At 41.5% G+C, this 25,459-nt stretch overlaps 1 protein-coding gene across 1 annotated transcript in view; it reads left to right on the forward strand.

The window, feature by feature from the left end:
• Positions 1 to 302: 302 nt before the first annotated feature.
• ACTN3 (actinin alpha 3) overlaps positions 303 to 25,459 on the forward strand; it is a 42,362-nt gene continuing 17,205 nt past the window's right edge. Inside the window, exons 1-5 of the mRNA XM_032234063.1 lie at positions 303 to 371; positions 20,670 to 20,784; positions 21,942 to 22,061; positions 22,524 to 22,610; positions 23,425 to 23,512. Of these exons, the coding sequence (XP_032089954.1) occupies positions 303 to 371; positions 20,670 to 20,784; positions 21,942 to 22,061; positions 22,524 to 22,610; positions 23,425 to 23,512 (479 nt within the window). The remainder of the gene's footprint in view (positions 372 to 20,669; positions 20,785 to 21,941; positions 22,062 to 22,523; positions 22,611 to 23,424; positions 23,513 to 25,459) is intronic.

Here is a 25,459-nt window from a genome sequence, read left to right on the forward strand (position 1 = left end):
CCCGGGGGCTGATAATACTTATTGAGGACTGGTCACGTGGATGGGTTTTGACAGGTGCAGCTGCAAAGCAGGCAGACGCACAGCCTGGAAGGACTTGGGGGATCTTGACCTCTAAGGGGAACCGAGAGAGGGGAGCAAAGCAGAAAAAGAGACCGAAAGCTCGAGCGAGGGGGGGAACCGTGTAAATTGTAAGGGAGAGAATAGGCACAGAGGAAAAGGGCTTCGCAGAACAAGGCAATATGACGACGCAGATGGAAACGCACATCCAATACAACCATTGCTACATGATGACTGAAGACTACATGGCACAGGAGGAAGACTGGGATCGGGATTTACTGCTTGACCCAGCCTGGGAAAAGCAACAGCGAAAGGTAGGAAGCCAGTTAGAGAGAGAAAACAGCAGATCCAGGATTGGGCCAGGATCAGGTTCCAGGCCCAAGGGTCTTTCTGAATGGAACGTCTCCAGGAGAGCTGTTGGGTCATGAGCTGACTCGGCTACTTCTCTAATTCCTTGCTGTGTTGGTTTTATCAACAAATTCACATTTATTTCCAGTGGCACCAATCATAAATACCAGGGAGTAATTCTGAGGTGCACCTCTGTCTTCCTGGGAGGGAGGGAAGCCTTGAGTTGGCCTCAGTGGAAATTGCTGAGTGGGAAGACAGATAAACGCTCCTGAAACCATGGATGTTGAGGTCTGAGGTCATACCTGCTCGGTGGACTTTGCAGGATGGGGGGAAAGGCTTGCATTGATTAAAAAAATAAGCCAATGGTGGAGTCGGTGATGGAGTTAACTTAACCTGACAGTGGAATCAGTGTCGGAATCAACTAATCGTTTTGGAAATTGCCTGCTTTTTCTGATCTGAAATAAATATTTAGCCATGGTGGAGCAGTGGTTAGAGTCCCGTATTGCAGGCTACTTCTGCGGACTGCTGATTGCCAGAAGTTTGGCAGTTCAAGTCCCACCGGCTCAAGGTTGATTCAGCCTTCCATCCTTCTGAGATGGATAAAAGGAGGACCCAGATTGTTGGGGGCAAGAGGCTGACTCTGTAAAACTGCTTAGAAAGGGCTGTAAAGCATTATGAAGTGGGATATAAGTCTAAGTGCTATTGCTATTTCATAGAGTTGGCCACTACCCTAGAGAAAGAAAGGCATCTTGTACCTATATTATAGGAATCTTCTAAGGGCCAGCTGCCCTCTCTGTACATTAGATACCATTGCCTGCAGCTGTCACCTCCCATCAGCCAGACCCACATCCCACACAGGAACGACCATGAGTGACATTTTGGGTACCGTACGTCAGGCAAGATTCAAAGTAGTACTGGTGGACAGAAGGGGTGTGCAAGGAAGAAGGAAAGAGCACATATGTCAGCAGAGTGGAATCTGCCGAGGGCCAGAGGAGCCACGTCTGAGCAATGCCTGGAATGACAGAGACCCAAGGGAGAAAGAAAAGGAACCAGCTAAATATATCTTTTTGTGACAGTTGGGAACCCGCCCTAGCACAGCTTGGTTAAAATATTATCACATATGGGGCCGTATCCTAATCATAGGCTTTCAGAGATGGCCCTAATCTCTTTTCACCCAACATTATGCGGGCTTGTATGCCAAAGCATCTCCCTTAGTAATTAAGCAGCCATTTGCAAACACGCCAGTATATCTGATAGTAGAATAGGACTCAAAGCTCTTGTGCCATGAGAAGGAAGCCACATGCATTTAAAAAAAAGGAAAATACAATATCTGCTTTGAGTTTTTTCAAGTCCCGGCAGCGAGAGAGCATTTGGGAGCATATGGAATTTAGGGATTGTGAAGAGGAGAAAGGAATTCACCAACTTCATCCTTATTTCAGTTCACCTCTTTTTTTCTAAGGATAGCAACGGGGTAGGAGGGGCATTCTAATAGGTCGGCCTCCTGTCATTCATGCGTCAATCCTGCTTTCTATCCAACTCTTGTAAGAAGTGCTCTTCACCCCTCTTGGCTACATCTATCATTTGTGGAGCCCCTGTAAGAGTTATAAATCTGAGACATTCTTCTGAATTCTTGTGTCTGAAAACTTAACATGTGGCAAGAGGACCTCTTAAGCAAAGACAATTTTCAGAAAATTATTAATATTTTCCCACAGCGCTTTCATTCTGACATAGAGGGAACACATGGCCTTATTGTATCTACTATCTCGTAACCTCTGTTATCTAACAATAAAAATATAATGCCACACTAGACAGGTTCATTCTGCAGATAGCCTGATTATACAAAGAAAAACATGCAATATTCTGTGAACATAAGCTTTTTTTATTCCACACCTGTTCATATATTTTGAGGCAGGGAACTGGAAATAAGTAACATCTATGGATGAGGAAATTCTGAGTTGAAATTAAAAAATCAGAAGGAAGTTGGTAGAACCTTTTCTGAGTAACATGTTTTATTAAAAGTCATATGTTTTTGTGAGCGGCAATTCCTTCCATCAGCTCACAAAAGATTCTGCTTTTTAAATAAAATCTATTAATTGGAAAAGGTGCTACCGGACATCTCCTGATTTTATTTTATTTTTTTGCTACTGCAGATTAACTCAGCTGAGTTTTGATATTTCATGCTATTTAGTTTTTAAATCAGATTTGGACTATGATATCTTGCCTTTTTGTTCTTATGGTTTCTAATTTGGTTTTCTAATTTTGAGGACGGGCTGTGTGCTTTACAAGTAGTCGAACTTGTACTTTACATGAAAAAGATCCCTGGCTCAGTCCATAGCATTTGATCGATTATCCTATGAGTTCTTTTCTCATAAAATATTTGGGATTTGTAGTCAATTAGATCTGGAGAGCAGCGGGTGAGGGAATTTTAGTGTTATTAAGATGGGATGGCAGTCTGATTCGGCATAGGGCAACTTCTGATATTTTTACAATGCCAGATAAGCAGACAGTAAGTTTTTAAATGACATTTTGCCACTAATCAAACACAAAACCTATTTTGCTGTATAGATCTTTCACTCTGTAATGCAGACCGAACTGATCTCTCAGTTAAATTATGGCCATTTTCTTAATGTATCTCCTTGATTTGGTCTCTCAAATGCACATCAGCATTCCTCACCAAACTTTTCAGATAAATAATGATTCTGAGCCAAAGTATGTAACAGATCTAATTCTACTTAGAGATACCATCAATATAATGCCTGAAGAAAGGATAGCTAAAAAAAAAAATCTAGTTTCCCTAAAGTTTAAATGGGACTAAAGTGACTCAGGCTGGCCTCTTCAGGGATCTATTTGGCTATAGAGCCCAAAGGATTTCACCACCTGTTTACTTTGGGGACAAAGGCATGGTGGTCATAATAATGGGGAAGGGCCAGAGAGCATCTAAGATTGTGTCACAATGTGCCTGATCATTTAGGAGAAGTTGATACTCAGGCCTAGAAGGCCGTTTCTGGGAAAAAGCTACGTTCATTGGCTTTGATTCAAGATGACTTAAGAACGTCCCCACATTCTACTCTCTTGCTTCATTGAATAAATTTGTATGTCTACGGAGATTCATTATGGTTGTCCCAAAGGTGCTTTTCCAAAAGACAACTGTTTTTTCCCCCTTGTCCAAGAAGCGTTTTCAGTTCTGAAGAAGTTTCTTGGATGAGAAGCGAAACGTTTTCAAGAAAATCCCTTTGGGTCAATCTTGTATTTTCCAGTTTTTGTTTTTAAAAAAATGCATTTAATGTAGATGATGGGATCTTTAGAAGAAGCATGTTGCACAGGCTTCTAGCTAAATCACGTTTTTATAACAACAAAAGTTGCTGGTTTATTTTTGGGTATGCAAGAAATTCCTCTTTTCTTGTTTTTGCAATGTCTGGTTCCAATGCTTGTTGATATGGTATATGCTGGACCAAGTGGACTCATCCACATAACTAAACTTTCTTCCAGACCTTACAGCTATTTTCTCTCCTTCATTCAGTTCTGCATTCCTATTTATCTAACGAAACTTCTCCTACTGTTCAAACAGCATGGTCCATTTTGAGATCCCTAGAGGTTGAGGAAAGATGGCCTACATAATTTTCATCTCATTGCTGGAGGAGGGGAATAGAATAGAATAGAATAGTTGGAAGGAACTTGGAGGTCTTCTAGTCCAATCCCCTACTCAGGCAGGAAATCCTATACCATTTCAGACAAATCGTTGTCCAATCTCTTCTTAAAAACTTCCAGTGTTGGAGCATTTACAACTGGAGGCAGGTTGTTCCACTGGTTAATTGTTCTAACTGTCAGGAAGTTTCTCCTTAGTTTTAAGTTGCTTGTCTTCATTAGTTTCCAACTATTGCTTCTTGTCTTACCCTCAGGTGTTTTGAAGAATAATTTGATCTCAAGTTGATAAGAAAAGGAACATCTTTATGAAGAAGATGGTTACATTATTATTACTTTTTTAAAGTCCCCTAAGGATTTATAAAAATAACAAAGCAATTCCATGTCCACTTCCTTCAGCTTGAATTCACCATGTCAAACAAAAAAAAATACCAGCTAACCCTCACAACTAGTATGTTTTAATGCACTCGTGTACAATTGCCACACCTTATATGGGTAGCCTTGACTTACAAGTGGTCAATTAATGACCATTTGAAGTTACTACAGACTTGAAAACGTTACTTACGATTTATCCTCAAAAGGTACGATTGCTATACTACCTGTGGTCACCTGATCATATTTTAGAGTCTCAGGAACTGATGGGCTGCCATGTCCAGTGGTCCTGTGATCGCATTTTGTGACTTTTTTTGCCATTTTCCAGCAAAAAAAAAAAAGGTAAAATGGCTTTGCACTTATGACCATGTGATTTGCTTAACAACCACAGGGTTTGCTTAACTACCGTCCCCAAAACAGATATAAAAATCGAGTACGTAATGCCTCAACTTACAATTGCAATGACTTACGACTGAAATGCCGATTCAGTTGAGGTTGTAAGTTGAACACTACCTGTAGTCACTATTGACCCCAGTGACTACTGATATGTGGAGCCGCTTTCCTCCAGAAGTGGTGAATGCTCCAACACTGGAAGAGTATTAAGAAGAGACTGGACAACCATTTGTCTGAAGTGGTCTAGGGTTTCTTGCCTGGGCAGGGGGTTGGACTAGAAGATCCTCCAAGGTCCCTTCCAACTCTGCTCTATTCTAATGAACAGGCTGGGCATATTTGCAAAGGCGGATGTACCTGGATGTACCAGCTTCTCCTCCCCCACCCCGTTTTGCTGATCGGGGATTGTTTCTTCTCTGCCGAATAACGCCCGGTCGTGTAGCTCTGAGTCCAGAGGCTTATTTCCTGCTGATGCTGGAGATCTGTGGGGCTGGTTTTGCATCAGTCGGGTATCAGGTGGCTGCTGCTGTTCCAGATGCCTTGCCCATGTAAGGCAGTTTCTAAAAACTGCTCTTCAGCTCTATTGCTGTGCAAGGAGGTTACGGATGAGCTAATGGTCGTATTTTGGAAGAGGACAGAGCTTAATAGGGTACGGGAAGGGTCTCCCTGCCCGTCCCTGGAAGATAGATGGGCCTTCAGATTGAAGAAGCTATTTAAAGAGAGTTGCATCCCTTGAGTGAAACAACTACTTTGCACTCACTGTGTGGATAAACTTGGTTGGAGTTTAGATATAATAGTCTTTTTGTCATTGTACATCATGTATACAACAAAATTGGTTTTAGCCTCACTGGTGCAATCCATGACAAAAAATACAAACAAGATAAGTAGTATAAAGAATAATTCCTATGCAAGTAATTAGGAAAAAGAGAAAGACTAATCATATGTTTGTGATTGTGGTTGTGTTTAAGGGTGTGTATTATGTAATAATTTAATTTAACATTTAATAATGTTAGAGACGGGCGTCGATGTAAGTTTGTTTAATTAGTGAATAGCCTAGGCTTATTCAGTAGATGACAAGTTGGTTATTCAGTGTGAAAATTCTCTATTCAGCTATGGATACTACCTTGGACTTAGTATCTTCCTTGTAAGGGTGATTTGTATGAAACATTCACATGTGAAGCAGATGTTATGCATAATGGACAACAGGACCATGATCCCTCTTCTGAATGGAAGTTGTCCATATAAACAATAACAATGTTTTTTACTGATACCAACAAAAAGGGAAAGCCACGATCATTTTTCAACTACTATAATTGCTCAGGGATTAGATCTCATATTCCTTCCTCAGTTCTGGCCAATCGGCGCTACAATCTGGGCTGGGTGCAAGGCATCAAAATTTCTGAGCAATGCTAAATTTTAATCATGCTTAATACTTCTTAAACACTCTGTTTTTTAGATTTTTGCAGTTCTGCATACAAACATGCCTGCTCAGGCCGCCCGCCCACAATTTCTGGCTATTCAAGCTTGAGATTGAATCTTCTGGCCCACAGAGATTACAGTTTAAATGCCAGTAGTAGGGAAAACTGAAGTGGGAGATGATATGAGAAACAAAGCATTTGGAAAAGCCAGGGTAGCAAAGGTGTGAACAAAATAATATACTGAGGAGTTTCATTGGTTGTTCAAAGACACAGCAACACACCTGTTTTGTTGAGAGCATCTAGCCCGGAAAAGTCTTTCCCGCCAAGGCCCCTGAACTATGTTATACTACAGTGTTCATCATTTGAATTTTCTTGGCGAAGATGAGGAGAGTTGTGCTGCCTCTCCCCAACCCATAAGTAGGAGGAGCGTAAAGTATAAGACTGTAGGATGGGAGTTTAGGCTAACTATAAGCCCTGGCATTGGGGAAACACTTATTATGTCAATGAATGATGGGAATTAAGAAAAAAACTCACAGGTCCGAGAAAAAATAGACTAGATCCCTGCAGAAAATAAATTTAATACTCAGGTGCTATAATATGTTATCTCCCAACATACACAATACTACAGGTGAGACATAGTGGGGCTTGCATTTTACCTATGAGCCTGGCCAAAGACAAAAGCGAAGGAGGGAACCAGGCCAAAAGTGAACAGGACATGGATGTGATCATCATCCTCTTTTAACAACCCCATAATCCCTTGTGGGGCAGAGACTGTCTGGGCAACTGAATGGAGCTAGCAGAGTGTTTTAATGGCCGGATGCCCTTCCTGTCGCCGATGCAGAGTTTCTGTTCAGCAGATACATTCTCAGTGTGCCCAGAGACAGAGAAATATCTGCCTCTACCTAGGATTGAAGTCACAGCCTCCTGATTGTGAGACGAGAGCTCCAATAAGTTGGTGTCGCAGCAACAAAAGGTCTTAGGGGTATTTCACGCAGTGTGCAAGAGTCAAGACTCACTCAAAGACACCCCCACACAAACATCCCTCATAAAATACACATTTAATCTGCTCTAAAATCCTTTTTTCAAAATGTGCATTTGTAGAAGATGTTACCAGCATGGTTTTTTAAATCAAAAGATGTATTTCAGTGCATTTCGGTGTCACAAGTGAAATTAAATAAACCCCCACCTACAGTTCTGCATATTTTATGAGGGAGATTTCCATCAGCACATTTCTTACTGGGATCCATAAGCGGCCAACCTCAGATGCATTCCTCTTCTCCAAAAACGAGATTGAGCAAATCAAAACGTCCACCTCTCTCCTCCCTCCCTCCACCAAACCCCTCTGTTGTGTTACATCATCTTTTGGCTGTCTCCCGCAGCGCACAATAGAAGGGGATTGCCTCTTTTGTAATGATGATAGCAGCAGCCAAATCTGTTAAGCCTCATCAACCAGCGGCCCACGAGACAAAACCCACCACTGGCATGGCACCTGCAGGGAGATATTTGCCTTGGCTAGCCTCCTTGTGTGTGAGAGAGAAACCGGAAATAGCTTCTCATTGTTGTGTCAGTTGCACAGAGACATGCATACACACACACACACACACACACACAAACCCTCAGTTAAGAGAGACATAGGCTCAGATCCGATCCCTGTACAGTTTGGCACTCTTACAGACTGGGAAAGAGCCAAAATAATAAAGAGCCTCACAAAGATACCCAAAGCATGCCGACCACTTTGCTCGCATTATTTGATAGCGCAAAGGACTTAAAAAGTCTTATGAAGGATGAGGATCAACTTGCTTTATAATTTCAAACCAATTGCGAGGGGGAATCGTTGCATTTTGAGTTATTAGGCTATGACAATTGCTGGGAGAATCCTAGAATGCATCTTGTCTGAATTACTTTTTAATTACCAATTTACAGCTTGATTTGCAACAGTTCATTTAGTGAACGTTCAAAGTTACAGCGGCATTGAACAAAGTGACTTATGACCAGTTTTTCCATACTTATGACCTCGGCAGCAACCCCATGATCCTGTGATCCAAATTTAGATGCTTAGCAATTGGTTCATACTTACGATGGTCACAGTGTCCCAAGGTCACGTGATCCTCTTTTGCAACCTTGACAAGGAAAGTCAATGTGGGAAGCAAGATTCACTTAACAACCGGGTTACTAACGTATCAACTACAGAGATTCATTTAACCGCTTTGGCAAGAAATGTCGTAAAATGGGGAAAAACTCATTTAACAGACATCTCATTTAACAACAGAGATGTTGGGCTCAATTGTGGTCGTATGTCAAGGACCACCTGTATATGCATATTGCATAGCAACACTTCCAAGCACTGCCATAATGGCAGATATAGACTCGGGCATCGAAAAGCTCTGTGATACCTTAATCCAAAACCAAAGTAAAACACAAACCTTGGAAAATTTAAAGAACCGGTAGTCCTTGAATTAATGACCACCATTAAGCCTGAAATTTCTGTTGCTAAGTGAAACATTTGTTAAGTGAATTTTGTCCTATTTTACGATTTTTCTTGCCAGAGTTTGTTAAGTTAATCACTGCAGTTGTTAAGTTACACGGTTGTTAAGTGAATCTGGCTTCCTCATTGACTTTGCTTGTCAGAAAGTCACAAAAAGGGATCACATTACTCCAGGACATTGTAAGTATGAACCAGTTGCCAAGTGTCCAAACCAGTGGGGAAATTCAAAATTTCTCCCTACCGGTTCTGTGGGCGTGGCTTGGTGGGCATGGCTTGGTGGGGGTCATGTGACTGGGTGGGACTGGTCAACTTTTTAAAATTACTTTTTAAAGCATTTTTACTACCTATTCGCCCGAACCGATAGTAAAAAAATCCTTTAAAAAAGTTTTTAAAAGGTTCCAACAATCAGCATGATCGTGGGAACCTTTTAAAAAACTTTTTAAAAACATTTTTTTACCACCAATTCAGGTGAACAGGCCCGAACCGGTAGCATTTCACCCCTGGTCCGAACATAAATCATGTGACCATAGGGATGGCGCCACGGTAATCAGTGTGGAAACCAGTCATAAATCACTTTATTTCCAGTGCCATTGCAACTACAGTCACTAAACGAATGGTTCTAAGTCAAAGATTACCTGTCACAACGGATTCAGTGGGAATCTGAATCAAGAATTACTTCTGATGTGCTCCTAGTTAGGAATGTGTATACTTGTTTATTGTACGTTTAATTTCTATATGATTAACCTTGGGTTGCTTAGGGTGGGTGGCAATCCAGTCTCCCCAGTTACAGTTTCCTCATTCCAACCACTCCTCAACTTCGATTTACAGTAATGAGTAAGCACTTATCTGATAGTCCATTTAAGCCTTCTGAGTACTGTATTATCAGGGACATGACCATTGGAAACTTAATACAGACATAATAGAGCCTGGAAGAGCTGCGGCCTGATCCTTTAGGATCAAGTGATTTTTTTTTTTAAATATCAAAGGCTGAATTGGGAGTCACCGGAATTTAAAATGTGTAGGACTGCTCCTTTACTTCTCCTTCACTCATCTTTCTTCCTGTGGCATCCTTTTTTGTGCTCTGGTGTTCTTTCCCTCTGAATCCCATTTTGATTTTGGATCCAGTTTTCTCCCTCTGATATCTCTCTGATTTCTTGGAAGCCAAAAATATATAATCCATTCTTTTCAACTGATTGTCCACTTGTATTATACCAGTATGCCTCCTGCAAGCATCAGTGGGATGACTAATGAGAATAATTGATGGTTATATGTGGAAATCTGTTTCTTTATCAGCTTAGTTTCGTCTTTTCACATTAAGTTTCTTTGCTCTGGCATTTTAAACAATAATAGAGCAAAGAAGCTTAACGTGAACAAATTTGATGGCCATATTTGTTGGCTATTACACAAATCATGCACATTTTGTTCTGTAGCTTAACCAGTCTTTGAACTCATGAAGGAACTTTTTCTTAGAAATGAAGCCCCCAAAATTTTTAAGCACCACGCTCAATTTAGAAGCATCCTCTAATTATGTTCACTCCAACTACCGGTACATATATGTTTTCCTATAAAGGGCAGAGCTTCAGTATAGAGGGAAAAAAATTAAATTCTATGACTGCTGCAGAATCTGGCTGAGAATAGCATAGATGGCTGGAATCCCTGATGTTATTAAATTTTCCAAGACTATGCAGTACCTTAAATGCTATTTCAGGTAGAAAAAATGTTTTAAAAAGTCGAAGGAGAAAAATTTATTGCTGTAATTTCTAATATACAGTATTTGCTTATCATCTGAACTGGAAAGTCAGAAAAGCTGGACCAACATCTACTGGGAATGCATAATGACCTTCCTATTTATACATCTGTCTTCATCTCAGGTGTACTAAGCTTCTGTTACAACACATTACTCAGTGAAACAGGGAAAAAATGCCCTAGAATTCCATTATGTAAGTACATCCATATCTGTCTTCAAGTTTCAGATTTGGGTGTACATCTAGGCACCAAAATTTTCCTGGATGTTTAAAACTCCCCTCTTCCTCAATTCATATATTGAAGTTGGGGGGGGGGGGTGTTAGTTTTTCAATTAAGACTTGCACATCCTCAAAATAGTTCAGAAATCAGAATCACAAAAACTCTTGATTTCATTTTTTAAAAAGCCACAGAAGCTGTCTTTTAGAGTTTGCTATAAGGCATTGCATGCCAAAACAACTAACACAAAGACACAAAGCTTCCCCCGCCCCATACCATCACTCTGCTAAACACATATCATAATTCCCACAGTACTGTCTTACGCCTAAGGATAAGAATGTAGTAGGACTGTATTACTATTACCCTTCTCATCTTTCCTATTACCTGTTCTTTTTGGTATCTTATGACTACTGCTTTGTTGATTATATATGTTATGATTTATCACTTTGTTGCTTGTATGTGCACTGAGAGCTTATCCATTAGAGACAAATTCTTTGTGTGTCCAATCACTTGGCCAATAAAGAATATTCTATTCTATTCTATTCAGAACCCTATTCTATTCTATATTCTATTCTTATCCCATCCTACCCTAACCTATCATACTCTACTCAATTCAACTCTACTTTACCCTTCCCTACCCTACTTTTTCTCTTTCGTGTAAGCAAATGGATGCTTAAAAGAGTCTGACTTCTTAAACAGAGCTTAGGAATGAATGTACAATCTATGTAACATGGAAGAAAAGAAATTTGATTTGCAGGGGATCCATTTTGCTCATTTGTAATCTAGTGAAAAGAGAATGGACTTCATTGTGTGAGCTGCATGTTATTATTATTTATTTTGCTTTGAAGACAATGCAAATGAGGATGTGTGCTTGTATATATCCTCTTTGGACGAGGGAAGCTTATCCAGCATTATGATTTAATAGAAAAGCTCCGGAATTAATACTTAATCAAGAGGAAACTCATATGGCTGCTGGATTTGCTAAGCAATGACCGAAGATTTGTGAGGCTCCACGCTGGGATTAAATCCGTTTCAATCCAAATGTGCAGTTGTTCATTCTGTTTTATATCAGGACTTTATTTACATCCTGCTTTTCCTCTGGTTAGAAAGGCTGGCTTCTAAAGTAATTATGTAACGGTGAATAGGCTGCCAAAAAAAAAAAGAATAGATATATGATTGCTGCTGTTCAACTCTTGGAATTTAAAGCAATCAATTTTAATTTATCTCATTTTGTACCAAAGGCCAAACTTTTAGCAGAAACCATAAAGTAAAAAAAAAGTGTTCCACAAGGAATTTAGCAGATACTTTATTCTGATCTTTCAGGAAAATCATTTCCTGCCAATTTATTTTAGCTGACAGTCCAAATAATTCACATCAATCTAGAGCCTCTGTAGCTTCCCATGGCATTCCAGCCTTAAAATTCTTGCTTCAAAAAAACCCGGTTCCTTGAAATAGACCTTGGGCCGACAGGGGCCAAATGTTTTCAAAATAAATGATTGCTCTTTGACTCTGTAAAATGTATTTTTAGCATCTCCTATTTAATTCTATTCTTAAGGAGAGAGGAGCTGAGAAATGGATGCAGCGCCTTCATTTACTGTTCGCATTTTGGTGATAGAGGGAAGGGAATGTGCTCTCTCTATATTAAGAAATAGCAGATTTAGGTTGCATGAGTTCTATATAATTTTCTACTAGAAGAGCCGAGGTGGCGCAGTGGTTAAATGCAGCACTGCAGGCTACTGCTAGATCAGCAGTTCAGCGGTTCAAATCTCACCGGCTCAGGGTTGACTCAGCCTTCCATCCTTCCGAGGTGGGTAAAATGAGGATCCAGATTGTTGGGGGCAATATGCTGACTCTCTGTAAACCGCTTAGAGAGGGCTGAAAGCCCTATGAAGCGGTATATAAGTCTACTGCTATTGCTATAATATGCTGAGGAGTGGCTCAAATAAGGAATTGTAGAGATTGAAGGACATTCTCCCAGCCTAACAATTCACCTTTAATATCACAACTACAGCTAATTTACAGCTAGCCCTTGAGTTACAACCACAATTGAGCTCCAGGTTTCTATTGCTAAGCGAGACACGTTAAGTAAGTTTTGCCCCATTTTACGACCTTTCTCCCCACAGCTGTTCAGTGAATCACTGCCTTTATTAAGTTAGTAACACGATTGTTAAATGAATAAGGCTTCCCCATCGACTTTCCTTGTCAGAAGGACGCAACAGGGGATCACGTGATCCCGGGACACTGTAACCGTCATAAATATAAGTCAGTTGCCAAACGTCTGAATTTTGATCACGTGACCGTGGGGATGCGATGATGGTCCTAAGAGAGAAAAAAGGTCATAAGTCACTTTTTGTTGCAACTTTGAACAGTCACTAAGTGAACTGTTCTAAGTCAAAGACTTACTTGTATGTAAATCCTCCAATGCTACCACCATCCTTAATTTCAGCAATCTTATTTAGGAAGAAAAGACTTTTTTCTGGAGAGAGATTGATCTAGGCTCCTTAAAATAATTCAGATTTTTATCAGGATGTCTCTCCCAATGCTTTTCCTATTTTTGTTCCACATTATTGGTGACTCTCAGGCATGTGTAGGTGCCAAAATGAGCAAACGCACCCAGGAAACCAGCTATAGGTTTTTGTGTCTTTGTCTATCTTTCAAAGCAGACCCGGTCAGGAAACAAGACAGCACAAATAATACTAGACCTCTGTTGATATACAGTAGGCTCCAATAATAGAATATTGAAAAAGTGATAGCATTTCTATTTCCCTTTCCATTAGAGTTAAGACAGAGCAATATTAAGCTTTCACGCTTCCCTGTTTTCCTGGGCTAAGCTCATGTTTTATTAATGGTTGCTGTATATTTCCTTCAAAACCTTCCTTGTATTTCTCTACAGCTGTGTTGACATTCACAAAAGCCAACAAGCTTCATTGACATAATCAGGCTGTTCTGCCAAGCTCACCGGTCTGCAAGAAAAACAGGGAGCCCTAGATTTGGATGTAAAAGACCCCATGTTCAATCTTCATTACAGATTAACACAGTTGGAACAGACTTTGTAGGTCATCTCTTCCAACCCCCCTCCCAAGCAGGAGAACCTACACCATTTTCAACAGAGGCCAGTCCAGTCTCTTCTTGAAAGCTTCCAGGGATGAAGCTCCCACAACTTCTGAAGGCAACTTCTGTTCCACGGGTTAATTGTTCTCACTGTCAGATCGCTCTGGCCCTTCAGTGTAGGATTAGGAAATGACACCATTATAACATGTATGCAGGGAGATCAACTATTGGGTTCAATACAAGGCTATTTCCTTTTTTCTTAAACCTTCATAATGCTGTGTCTATGAAATAAAAGTCCCTCAGACAGAAATATTGCTAAAATGAATTACAAATTACATTTTTCATTCAGGGGCTAGGATTACTGTAAATCCATTTTGAGAGTCAGTTTGGTGTAGTGGTTAAGGCATTATGCTAGAAACTGGGAGATTTGCCTACTGCTTTCACTTTAGGCACAAAGCCAGCTATGTGACTTTGGGCCAGTCACTTTCTCTTAGCCCTGGGAAAGGAGGCAATGGCAAATCAGGAGAACTTGTTCAAGCAGACTCCAAGAATCGGACGTGACTGGGTAAAAAAAAATCACATTTTTTTTCCTCTTTTATGCAAAACTGCAAAATAAACAAACATTTGCAGAATGAATATGGACGTCGGAAGTGTAAGAGCACTTTGTCGGAAAGCATCATCAGCAAAATATGAAACATTCATTTCAGCTGCAGCTCTTTGTAGGAAAGCAATGCCTAACTGATCAGTTCTAGGAGGTGTAAGGAGGAGCTACAAGTAACAGATTTCTGAGGCTACAATTGGGAAGGTAGAGGATGAGACTTTCTGAAGTTTATTAATCTGTTGTGATGTAGAAGAGTATTGGGTAAATACTCTTCTACATTAATAAAGTATTGGGACGTGGTGGCTCAGTGGCTAAGACACTGAGCTTGTTGATCAGAAGGTCGGCAGTTCAGCGCTCCGAATCCCCAGCACTGCATAACGGAGTGAGCTCCCGTTACTTGTGCCAGCTTCTGCCAACCTAGCAGTTCGAAAGCATGTACAAAATGCAAGTAGAAAAGTAGGTACCACCTTTGGTGGGAAGGGAACAGTGTTCTGTGAGTCTTCGGCAGTTGGTCATGCCAGCCACATGACTACAGAGATGTCTTCGGACAGCACTGGCTCTTCAGCTTTGAAACGGAGATGAGCACTGCCCCCTAGAGTCGGGAACGGCTAGCATGTATGTGCGAGAGGAACCTTTACCTTTAATGTAGAAGAAGATAAAGGAGAACTTTCTGGACCAACTGGTTAGGAGAACACAAGCTCTGTATATTTCATCACAGCAAGAATTCCTTCATCCTTAGAACTTTTCTCAGAAGCCAGTTCTGTGATTCCACCACAAGATTAGATTACAAGATTAGAGTCAGAGGAAGTTAAAATGCTCTTAGTCCTCTGTGAAATGAATGGATTATGTTTAACATGTCCAACTCATTTTGATGAGCTCTGATTTAATCAAGATCCAATCTCTTCTGTTTTTTCATTTGGGAGCAGCACACAATAACACTCAGTGTTTGCTGAGCTAAAGATAAACAATGTTCATATTTTATTTTCAATAAATGTCCTTGTTTGAACTATCAATATTTTGTGACAGAAGTGGGTAAGCTGGAGAAGAGAGCATGAAGATGGGAGACACAGTGACATGTTTAAGATTTTCCCGGATTTTAATTTGATCCTGGGACTTTTAGTTCTCTACTAACTGTTTTGTCCAATTTATGCCACATTAACTTTCATGCCTTCTGCAAAAAATTACTTGAAGGTTTTTGTTGTTGTTGATCTGCATTCACACTACTAGAGGGACAACAGTTCCTTAAAACCATGGCTTAGTTCATGTTTGCAGGGTAGATTTGTGGACAGAAAATTAATTTCGGTGGATTATAGAGAAATCTAGATAATAGAATGTTACGAGATCGAATTTGGGTTGGTCAGCAGGATCAGAGATGTACTTTTTGAGCTTTCAAACTCATGCTGGAGCCTATCCACAGGGAACATCTCTCTACTGGAATAAGCGCTATTGTGCTTAGAGCTCAAAGCATTGTTTGAGACCCCACACAGCCACTCCATGGCCTGTTTCTGTCGCTCCCCTCTGGGAGGAGGTTTCAAATAAATATTTTTAGCAGGGCTCCTAGATTCTGGAACAGCCTTGTTCCCTAGGGGCCATCCGTCTGGTAAACTTGCAAGATTTACTCCCCCCCCTCTCCGCCATGTATATGTATACATTCGAACTTGACTGTGATGTTTCCCTGTGTCATATTTGGGGGGTAGGGGGTGCGTGCATGCATAATGGTTATTTTGAGAGCGGAATGCAATATAATTTCATTTTAATGTATGCTGATTCCGTATTCTATTCTCCTTCATTCGTAATAGAATATTAGCGCATTCCGGCTTCTTTATTCATCTGCTTCAGAAGGGATATGGTAGAAGATTAAAGCTGAGATCAGCTCTATCCTTTGGCCAGAGAAGGGGAAATGGTCTCTTTGGAAATCTGCCAAAAAGAGAATTTACCTCTTACAGCAAATTGTCTTGAGACCGGATAATTGAAAGGAAAACCGTTTACCCTTATCCACTTAGAGATATACAGTAGTCCTCAATTTAAAACAGTTCATTTAGCGATCGTTCAAAGCCACAACAGTACTGAAAAAAGTGACTTATGACCATTATTCACACTTATGACCATTGCAACATCCCTACAGTCACTGGATCGTGGCTTGGCGACTGACTCATATTTATGACAGTTGCAGTGCGATCTCTAACAAGCAGAGGTCAATGGAGAAGCCAGTTTCCCTTAACAACCTTGTTACTAACTTACCAACCGCAGTGATTCACTTAAGAATTGTGGTGAGAAAGTTCATAAAACGGAGCAAAATTCACTTAACAAATGTCTTGCTTAACAACAGGAATGTTGGGCTCCCTTGTGAGCCAGTTGCCAAGCATCTGAATTTTGACCATGGGGATCCTGCAAACGGCCCTAAGCGTGAAAAACAATGATAAGTCACTTTTCTCAGTGCTGTTGTAACTTTGAACAATCACTAAGTGAACTGTTGTAAGTTGAGGACGACCTCTTTACAGTATGGACAAGCTTACCACTTTTAAGTTGGCTCACAAACAGCGCTCTCCCAGTGTCCCACACCTTCCCATCCCCCTTGGCTCCAGGAGGCCAACCATAAAGATCTTCTGCAGACTCAGGGAATTACATGGAGCTGGCTTCATCGCAGGCCCATTAAGCCAGATCTAAATTTGGCCAGCCTGGGGGCCAGGAGAGGACAATGAAATTCAATTGGCTCAAGGCACTGATTGCCCCACAAGCTTGCTGCTGTATCTATTAAGCTCATGTCCTTTCTTCAAGCTGAAAATCACCATCCAGTCATGACTTCCCCAGATTTCTTTTTTAAAATATAATCTCTTTAATATAAATTCCAAGAGATAAAACCTACAATGTTTCTCTCCCATCCAGTTCACTATTGTTTGCTTTAGACGAGAGCTAAATACGATAGCTTGAAATAGATCTATACTCGTCTCCCTTTATTTTTTTGTTGGTAAATATAAATTTAACACGGTGGCTCATAAAGGGATGTGGTGGCTCAAAAGGTGGCTCAGTGGGTAAGATGCTGAGCTTGTCGATTAGAAGATCAGCAGTTCAGCGGTTCGAATTCCTAGCGCCACGTAATGGAGTGAGCTCCCGTGACTTGTCCCAGCTTCTGCCAACGTAGCAGTTCAAAAGCAGATAAAAATGCAAGTAGAAAAATAGGAACCACTTTTGGTGGGAAGGGAAAAAAGTTCTGTGCGCCTTCGGCATTGAGTCATGCCGGCCACATGACCACAGAGACGTCTTCGGACAGCGCTGGTTCTCCGGCTTTGAGATGAGCACCGCCCCCTAGAGTCGGGAATGGCTAACACATTATGTGCGAGGGGAACCTTTACCTTTATCTATAAATTTAACATACATGCACAAACAAAAAGTTTGTCATGAAAGCGACTGGCTACGAAGGTTCCTGGATTGGGGCTGAAAGGCGAAAGTGGAAGCAGTATGCTCCGTCCTATATTTGGGTAGTCCAGGTTGCCCTGATAAAATAACACCCGTAAATGTTTGCTTTGATTCAACCCATTGCCCTGGAGTCTTCAATATAGATATAGATATATAGATTTATTTCTATTTAGAAATATATATATATATTTCTCATCACTGTTTATTTAATAGCTTGCAGGATCCAGTCTGGGTTGGTCACCGGGACCAGAAGTTTTGTCTTCTGAGCTTTCGGACTTGTGCTGGAGCCTATTTTCAGGGAATTAATTTCTGGACTGACCCGGATTGGATCCTGCAACATTTCGCCTTTGTTCAAGATTTAATATTTTATGTGTTTGTTTGTTATATTCGTATCAGGAGCTTAAGACAGCAAACAGTCCTTCTTCATCTCATTTTTTTCCCCTGCGATAACCCTGAGATGTAGGTTAGTTTAATAGGCCCAAAGTCATCCAGTTAGTTTCTATGGCAAAAAGAGGCTGGAACCTGGGTCTCCCTGAAGCATATGTGGAACTTATGATGTATTCTTAGATCACACCCAGTTATTAAACTAACTACCTGTGCCTAGAACATGTGTGTGTGTATGTATGTATGTATGTATGTATGCATGCATGCATGCATGCATGCATGCATACATACATACATACATACATACATACATACATACATATATATATATATATATATATATATATATCCTACATGCCTTGCATATAGAAGTCTTGTATATAAACCACTGTTTGTAAGACAAACCTCTGTGTCCTGTATTTTGCTCCTGAGTTGTCTCAAAATAGTAATCATGCTGTGTGCACTCTGACACATCTTACCTGGTATTGTCAGCATTGATTGACAGCAGACCTTCAAAACGTTAACGGGATAGGACCTCAACCCTGAGAGTGGTCTTCCCTTCCATGGCTGCAGAGTGGGCTCCCTTGCACAGTCTATAGGACACGAGGCTCTTTCTCCCCTATATTTCAAATCCCCCAATGTATTTTATTCTAATTTCCCATTGATCTTTGCTTTCTCAAACTTTGTTACAGCGATATCTCTGCCCCGAACGTTATTATTTTTCCTCCAGGCTATTTTTCAGTCTGTGAACGTACACAGCTGTGAGGATTATTTTTAGACCTGCAGAGTTGCACAATTCTGCAGGCTGCTTACATTCTCCGTTAAAATAAAAGGCAAATGGCACCGCAGATGAAAAGTCAACCATTATCCTACAGCATTCGCACATTTGGTACATTGCAAAATTGTACATGGAGGTACAAAAAAAATCCACCCTCATCAGGAGCTGCCTGACTTTTTGCTTCTCCCCCCAGTTGTGCTACGGGTACCTTGTGGCAGGTGCTTATACTATAAACAGAAATGACAAAACACACATGACCTTTCAGATTCTGCTTGCTTCTCTGACAAGTTGCAATGCTGGGCCGAGCTGTGTGATAGTAGATCATGTTATAAAGGCAGCGGTTGCGTTGCATTCTTTAACCTGTGCCCTTAAGAGTAGCCATCTCAGGAGCTAGACGGCCACCTGTTGGAGGGCTCTTGATTTGGACTCCTGTCCCAAACAGGTGCTGGACTCAGTGACGGGAATGTCCCTTTCTGCCCTCAGATTCTATGATTTGGCTCCGTAGTGATCGCTTCCTTTCATAGCAGCCTTTGAAGGGGGCTTTCATTGAAATATGTCCTGGCTGAGATTGATCCAAATCTGGTTTTCTTTCTCATGTATAGAATTACATCCTAATCAGGGACATGAGTTGTTGTAGGCATCTACTGTGAAGATATCTATTGCTCTTGCTAATTTTCTGTGCAGCCTCACAGGGTTGTTGTGGGGAAGAATAGGAGGAGGAAGGTGTGTTGAATGTGTTTGCTGCCTTTGCAAAAAAATATAGGTGGGATCCATCCATCCATCTATATTTGTGTCAGAAGGACCTACAAAGGTAGCCAAAGGATGCTTCTATCTGGGTTGAAAGGATTTGCCCACAACTTCACCGTTGCTCAAGGGATGCCCGATTGCCAAAAATAATGCAATCTTCCTTTTCATGTCCTCCAAACGTGGGATATAAATAAATAAATAGAAGATAGATAGATAACAGACAGACAGACAGACAGATGGATGGATGATAGGTAGGTAGGTAGGTAGGTAGGTAGGTAGGTAGGTAGGTAGGTAGGTGTTTGATAGATTGATAGATGGGTGGGTGGGTGAATGGGTGGTTGGATGATAGACAGACAGACAGACAGATAGAAGGAAGCTAGATTGGTGGATGATAGATAGATAGATAGATAGATAGATAGACAGACAGACAGACAGACAGACAGACAGACATACATAATAGGAAGGAGAGAGAGATATGATAGATTTCATAAATGAGTTCTAGTTCTAGTCCTACCTTAGGCGTGAAAGCAGTTGGGTGACTTTGGGCCAATCACCAGGAGACGGTGAGTTCTAGTTCCACCCTATAAATGAAAGCAGGCTGGGTAACTCTGAACCATTCATCAGAAGTTGGTGAGTTCTAGTCCCACCTTAGGCATAAAAGCCAGCTGGGTGACTTTGGGCCAGTCCCTCTCTTTCTTTGCCCTATCCATCTCACAGGGTAGTTGTTGTGGAGAAAATAGGAGGAGGAAAGAGAGTTGGATACAGTTGCTACTTTGTTATTTGTAAAAAAATAAAATAAAGGTAGGATACAAAAGAACAAATAAACAAATTAGATGACTGCAGACCACAAAATCTTATGCTGCAATAAATGTTTAAGGACTTTTTGTGAGTGTAAACCTAGCAAAACTGCTCTATCTCTGGAAACTGTAGTTATTCAGTGGGTACTTGTGACAGCCAAATACTCCATATTGACTTGCTGTATTTCTCCATCCCACCCCACCCCCATAATCCAAACAGACATTCACAGCTTGGTGCAATTCCCATTTGCGGAAGGCCGGGACACAGATTGAAAATATTGAAGAAGACTTCCGGAATGGCCTAAAACTCATGCTCCTATTAGAGGTGATTTCAGGTAGGAGAACACTGATGTTGGGAGGTGATGGGGGTCAGCCCCCAGCAGCAGAGATGTAAACAGGAGGTTACAGTTTAAAGATTTATTTATTTAGTGTATAGCTCTATACATGGAGTAGCAATATATTTTAACATTTCAGATAGATTAATAAAACACAATAAAATATAAATATTAAAAAGATCTATATTTTATATGCCAAGGTCTATGCCATCTAAGCATAGCATTGTTTATTTTTAAAAAATCAGATATATACCCTCAGCTTAGAACTAGTCACAATGTGATCTACATTTTGACATAGGACTGACTGTGGGAATAAGTTATACTTCTAGTCAAAGAAGTATTAAGGATAACAAGATAGCAGTCTTCCAGTATCTCAGGGGCTGCCACAAAGAAGAGGGGGTCAACCTATTCTCCAAAGAACCCGAAGACAGGACAAGAAGAAGATGGAAATTAATCAAGGAGAGAAGCAATTTAGAATTAAGGAGAAATTTCCTAACAATGAGAACAATTAACCAGTGGAACAACTTGCCTCCAGAAGTTATGGGTGCTCCATCGCTGGAGGTTTTCAAGAAGTGATTGGGCAACTATTTGTACAGGACGCTTAAATAGGGGATTGGTCTAGAACAGGGGTCAGCAACCTTAAACACTCAAAGAGCCATTTGGACCTATTTCCCACAGAAAACACTGGGTGCCACAAAACCCTTTTGACATCTAAAATGATGATTATAATGCATATATTGTTTTTTACCTTTATGCTATATATTTAAAAAAAACATATTTATTCATGGTTGGCCTACCAGGGTTCGAAAAGCTCAATAAATCGCGTGCTGGCAGGTGTCTCACATTGGCGGTTGTGACGCATATTTTGAGTGACAGGGAGCCGCAGCAGAGGGATGAAAGAGCCACACACGGCTCCAGAGCCGCGGGTTGCCAACCCCTGGTCTAACAGCCCTCCATGGTCCCTTCCAACCCTATTCTATGTTTTATGAGTCACTACAATGTCAGCCAATCAGCATGCAGGAAGCAGAAGCACGCCGATGAGTGCAAGTCAACGGAGTTTTGGGTTTGGGATCAGGGGTGCCTCTAAGTGCTGCCATGGTGGGGGCGGGTATCACAATCCTCTTTCTACCTCCACTGTTCCTCTCTTTCTCCACAAGGTGAGCGGTTGCCAAAGCCAGACAAGGGCAAGATGCGTTTCCACAAAATTGCTAACGTCAACAAGGCCCTGGACTTCATTTCCAGTAAGGGGGTGAAGTTGGTATCCATTGGAGCTGAGGGTAAGTAACCTTTGTGAAGGGGATATTTTCTTTCTCTACCCTCCGGAAAAGAAGTGAGAAAAATCTCCTCCTGGCACGCAGCAAGTACAGGTAGCCCTCAACATATGACCACAATGGAGCCCAACATTTCTGTTGCTAAGTGAGATGGTTCTTAAGTGAGTTTCGCCCCGTTTTACGCCCTTTCTCGTCCCAGTGGTTGAGTGAATTATTGCAGTTGATAAGTTAGTAACCCTGTTGTTAAGTAAATTTTGACTTCCCCGTTCACTTTGCTTGTCAGAAAGGTCGCAAAAGGGGATCACGTGACCCCCTGAGGACACAGCGACCATCATAAATATGAGTTGGTTGTCAACCCTTTGGATCACATTATCATGGGGGATGCTGCAAAGATTATGTACCTGCTGCTCTCAGCTTGCCTTTCCCATGTCCATCACTTTTGATGCTCCTTCCCTGCTTCTGTTCCAGAAATCGTGGATGGAAACCTGAAGATGACTCTGGGTATGATCTGGACAATCATCCTCCGATTCGCTATCCAGGACATCTCAGTGGAAGGTAAGCCTGAAAGGCAAGAGGCCTTTGGATTTGACCTGTTCCTTGAAATCTGATTTCAAAGTATCTATCTGGAGATGGCACCAGTCCGCAGTTCGTTCCCCAACTTTCCTAGATCTAATTCCCAACACCTCACTAAGAGGAAAGGATTGGAGATTTTTAGTAACAGATTAGGCAAATCACTACCAAACAGACCAAGCAGTACTGAAGTTGATGGGCCAACCTTGTTTCTTCTTTTAATTGACAACATTTATGAAACCATCCTAACTCAAATGATGCGATTTAGGCAGCGTAAATAAATAATCAACACAAAGCAACAAACATGCCCTGTAATCCTTCCAAAACTGAGATTGACTCCGAAGTAGAACTTCTGGTTTGCAGGCAGAAGGTTGTTTGTGTTCTAATGAGATAATGGGGATGGAGAACATGTTTGCCCATCAAAGCAGGCTAAACCTACATTAAGGTTAACTTGCCAACTTTAAGACTTGTGGACTTCAACTCCCAGAATTATGGGAGGAATTCTGGGAGCTAGCCGAGGAATTCTGGGAGTTGAAGTCCACAAGTCTTAAAGTTGCCAAATTTGGGGACCTCGGGCTTAGATGAAAAAATGAATGTGCTTGGCCAAGGACAGATTCCTCTGCTTAAGGGAAGGACTAGACAAAAGAGGCTCCAGATTCAGGGACGCTTCCAGTCAGAGGAGGTAAGTGATTCAAAACTTCTTTCCTGATATAATAAATGAAGAGAAGCTTGTTGAAAATGTAGAGTTTATGTCATGGCTGGCTTAAGGCTGAAGGGACTTCCTTCCTTTCTCTTCCAGAAACTTCGGCCAAAGAGGGGCTGCTGCTGTGGTGCCAAAGGAAGACGGCTCCCTACCGGAACGTCAATGTGCAGAACTTCCACATTAGGTACCCCAAAGATGTGGGCTTAATGTTGCTGAATTAACAGAGTTGAAAGGGACCTTGGAGGTCTTCTAGTCCAACCCTGTGCTCAAGCAGGAAACCCTAAGCCATTTCAGACAAATGGCTGTCCAATCTCTTCTTAAAAACTTCTAGTGTTGGAGCTCCCACAATTTCTGGTGGCAAGCCATTATACTGATGAATTGTTATCTCTGTCAGGAAATTCCTCCTTAGTTCTAGCTTGCTTCTCTCCTTGATTAGTTTCCATCTGTTGCTTCTTGTCCTGCCTTAACGGGCTTTAGCGAACAGGTTGACCCCAAACACCTGAAGACAAGACAAGAAGCAACGGATGGAAACTAAACAAGGAGAAAACCAACCTAGAACTAAGGTTGGCTTGCTCCTTGATTAGAACTAAGAACTAAGGAATTCACTAGCCCATCACATGGTAATCTTTCCCCCCCAAATGCACGCAATCAGAAAGTTCCTCCTGACGCTTAGTTGAATCTCCCTCCTTGTAATTTTAACCCAGAGGTTTAGGCTACCCTCAGGGGCAACACCGTAATATAAGCCCATGCCTTCTCCTAGCTTTTCAGTTATGCGAAGACTGCTATCATATCGCTCCTTAGTCACCTCCTCCGTAGGCCAGATATGCCCAAAGTCTTCAACTGATCCTCCTAGCACTTGGATTCTGGATTTTTCATCCTCTGAAAAGCCCTCTTCTGAACTTGCTCCAATTCATCATTGTCATTTTCGAATGGCAGCCTCCAAAATTGGACACGGTATTTCAAGTGAGGTCTTCCTGGGGCAGAATGGAATAATGACCTTGTGCTCCTGAGAGCATTCGCCATTTTAGCAACTGCATCACACTGCCGGCTGGCATTTAATTTTATGACTGACAATCACGCCATGTTGTGGCCCGACAAATGGACAGTGGAGCTGGCAACAGATTTGGACAGTGGGGAGGTTGGGGAAGGCTCAAACGAGGGCTCTGTGTCAGAGGCAGAGAGGGGACCAGGGCCATATGCCAATTATCAGCTGCCTTCAGAGTCAGATATCACTGGGACAGACGAACAGCTGGAGCCTGTTCCCAGTGTGCGCATGCATAGAGTGGCCAGATGAAGCTAACAACTAAAGAACAGGGGTCGACTTGGGAGTAAGGCCACAGGTGGACAATGAATGGCCCCTCCCGAAAGAAATAAAAGAGGAGCGAAAGGGGAGTGGAGTTTGTAGGAAACAATTAGTTTACTTAATTGGTTCGTGACTCTCTGAGAGTTTTGCAAATGTTGGCCTGGCAGCTCTCCAAGCCAGAGAAGGTCTGTGACTGTAAATCCTCCCTTGAAAGACTTTGCTGGATGTAAATGAGCAGAATTCACAGTCAATTAATAAAAGGGTTTTTTTTCGGGACCAGGAGTTTGCTTCAGCTCTTGGGAAGCCTCGCTCAGAACACACCAACATCTCTTAAGAACAAACCCAGTCTTTAAGCAGAATTATTCAAGTAGCCAAAACAGTAATATGTACAGGTAGTCCTTGACTTATGACCAGTCAAGATTCTGATGGACCTACCTGGGGTGGGGGAGGGAGCAAGTATTTACAACCTGTGAGGTTCCAGTGGTTGGACCTCACCTGTGATCACATCACTGCACTTTAAGCCTTTGGCAACCAGCCAAACATGCTTGTTAAGTGAATCTGGTTTCCCCATAGACTTTGCTTGTCAGAAGGGGATCATGTGACCCTGGGACACTTCAACCGTCACAAATATGAGCCAAGCACTTAAATTTGGATCATGTGACCCTAGGGATGCTGCAGTGGTTGTACGTGTGAAAAGCAGTCATTACTCACTTTTTCTAGTGCCGTTGTAACTTTGAACAGTCACTAAATGAAGCATTGTGAGTCGAGGACTATCTGAATGGGGAGGGAGACCTTTGGCTTCAGTTGAATGCATCCCACACTCACTCA

This window comes from Thamnophis elegans, chromosome 17, assembly GCF_009769535.1.
Source record: "Thamnophis elegans isolate rThaEle1 chromosome 17, rThaEle1.pri, whole genome shotgun sequence".
Lineage (NCBI taxonomy): Eukaryota > Metazoa > Chordata > Lepidosauria > Squamata > Colubridae > Thamnophis > Thamnophis elegans.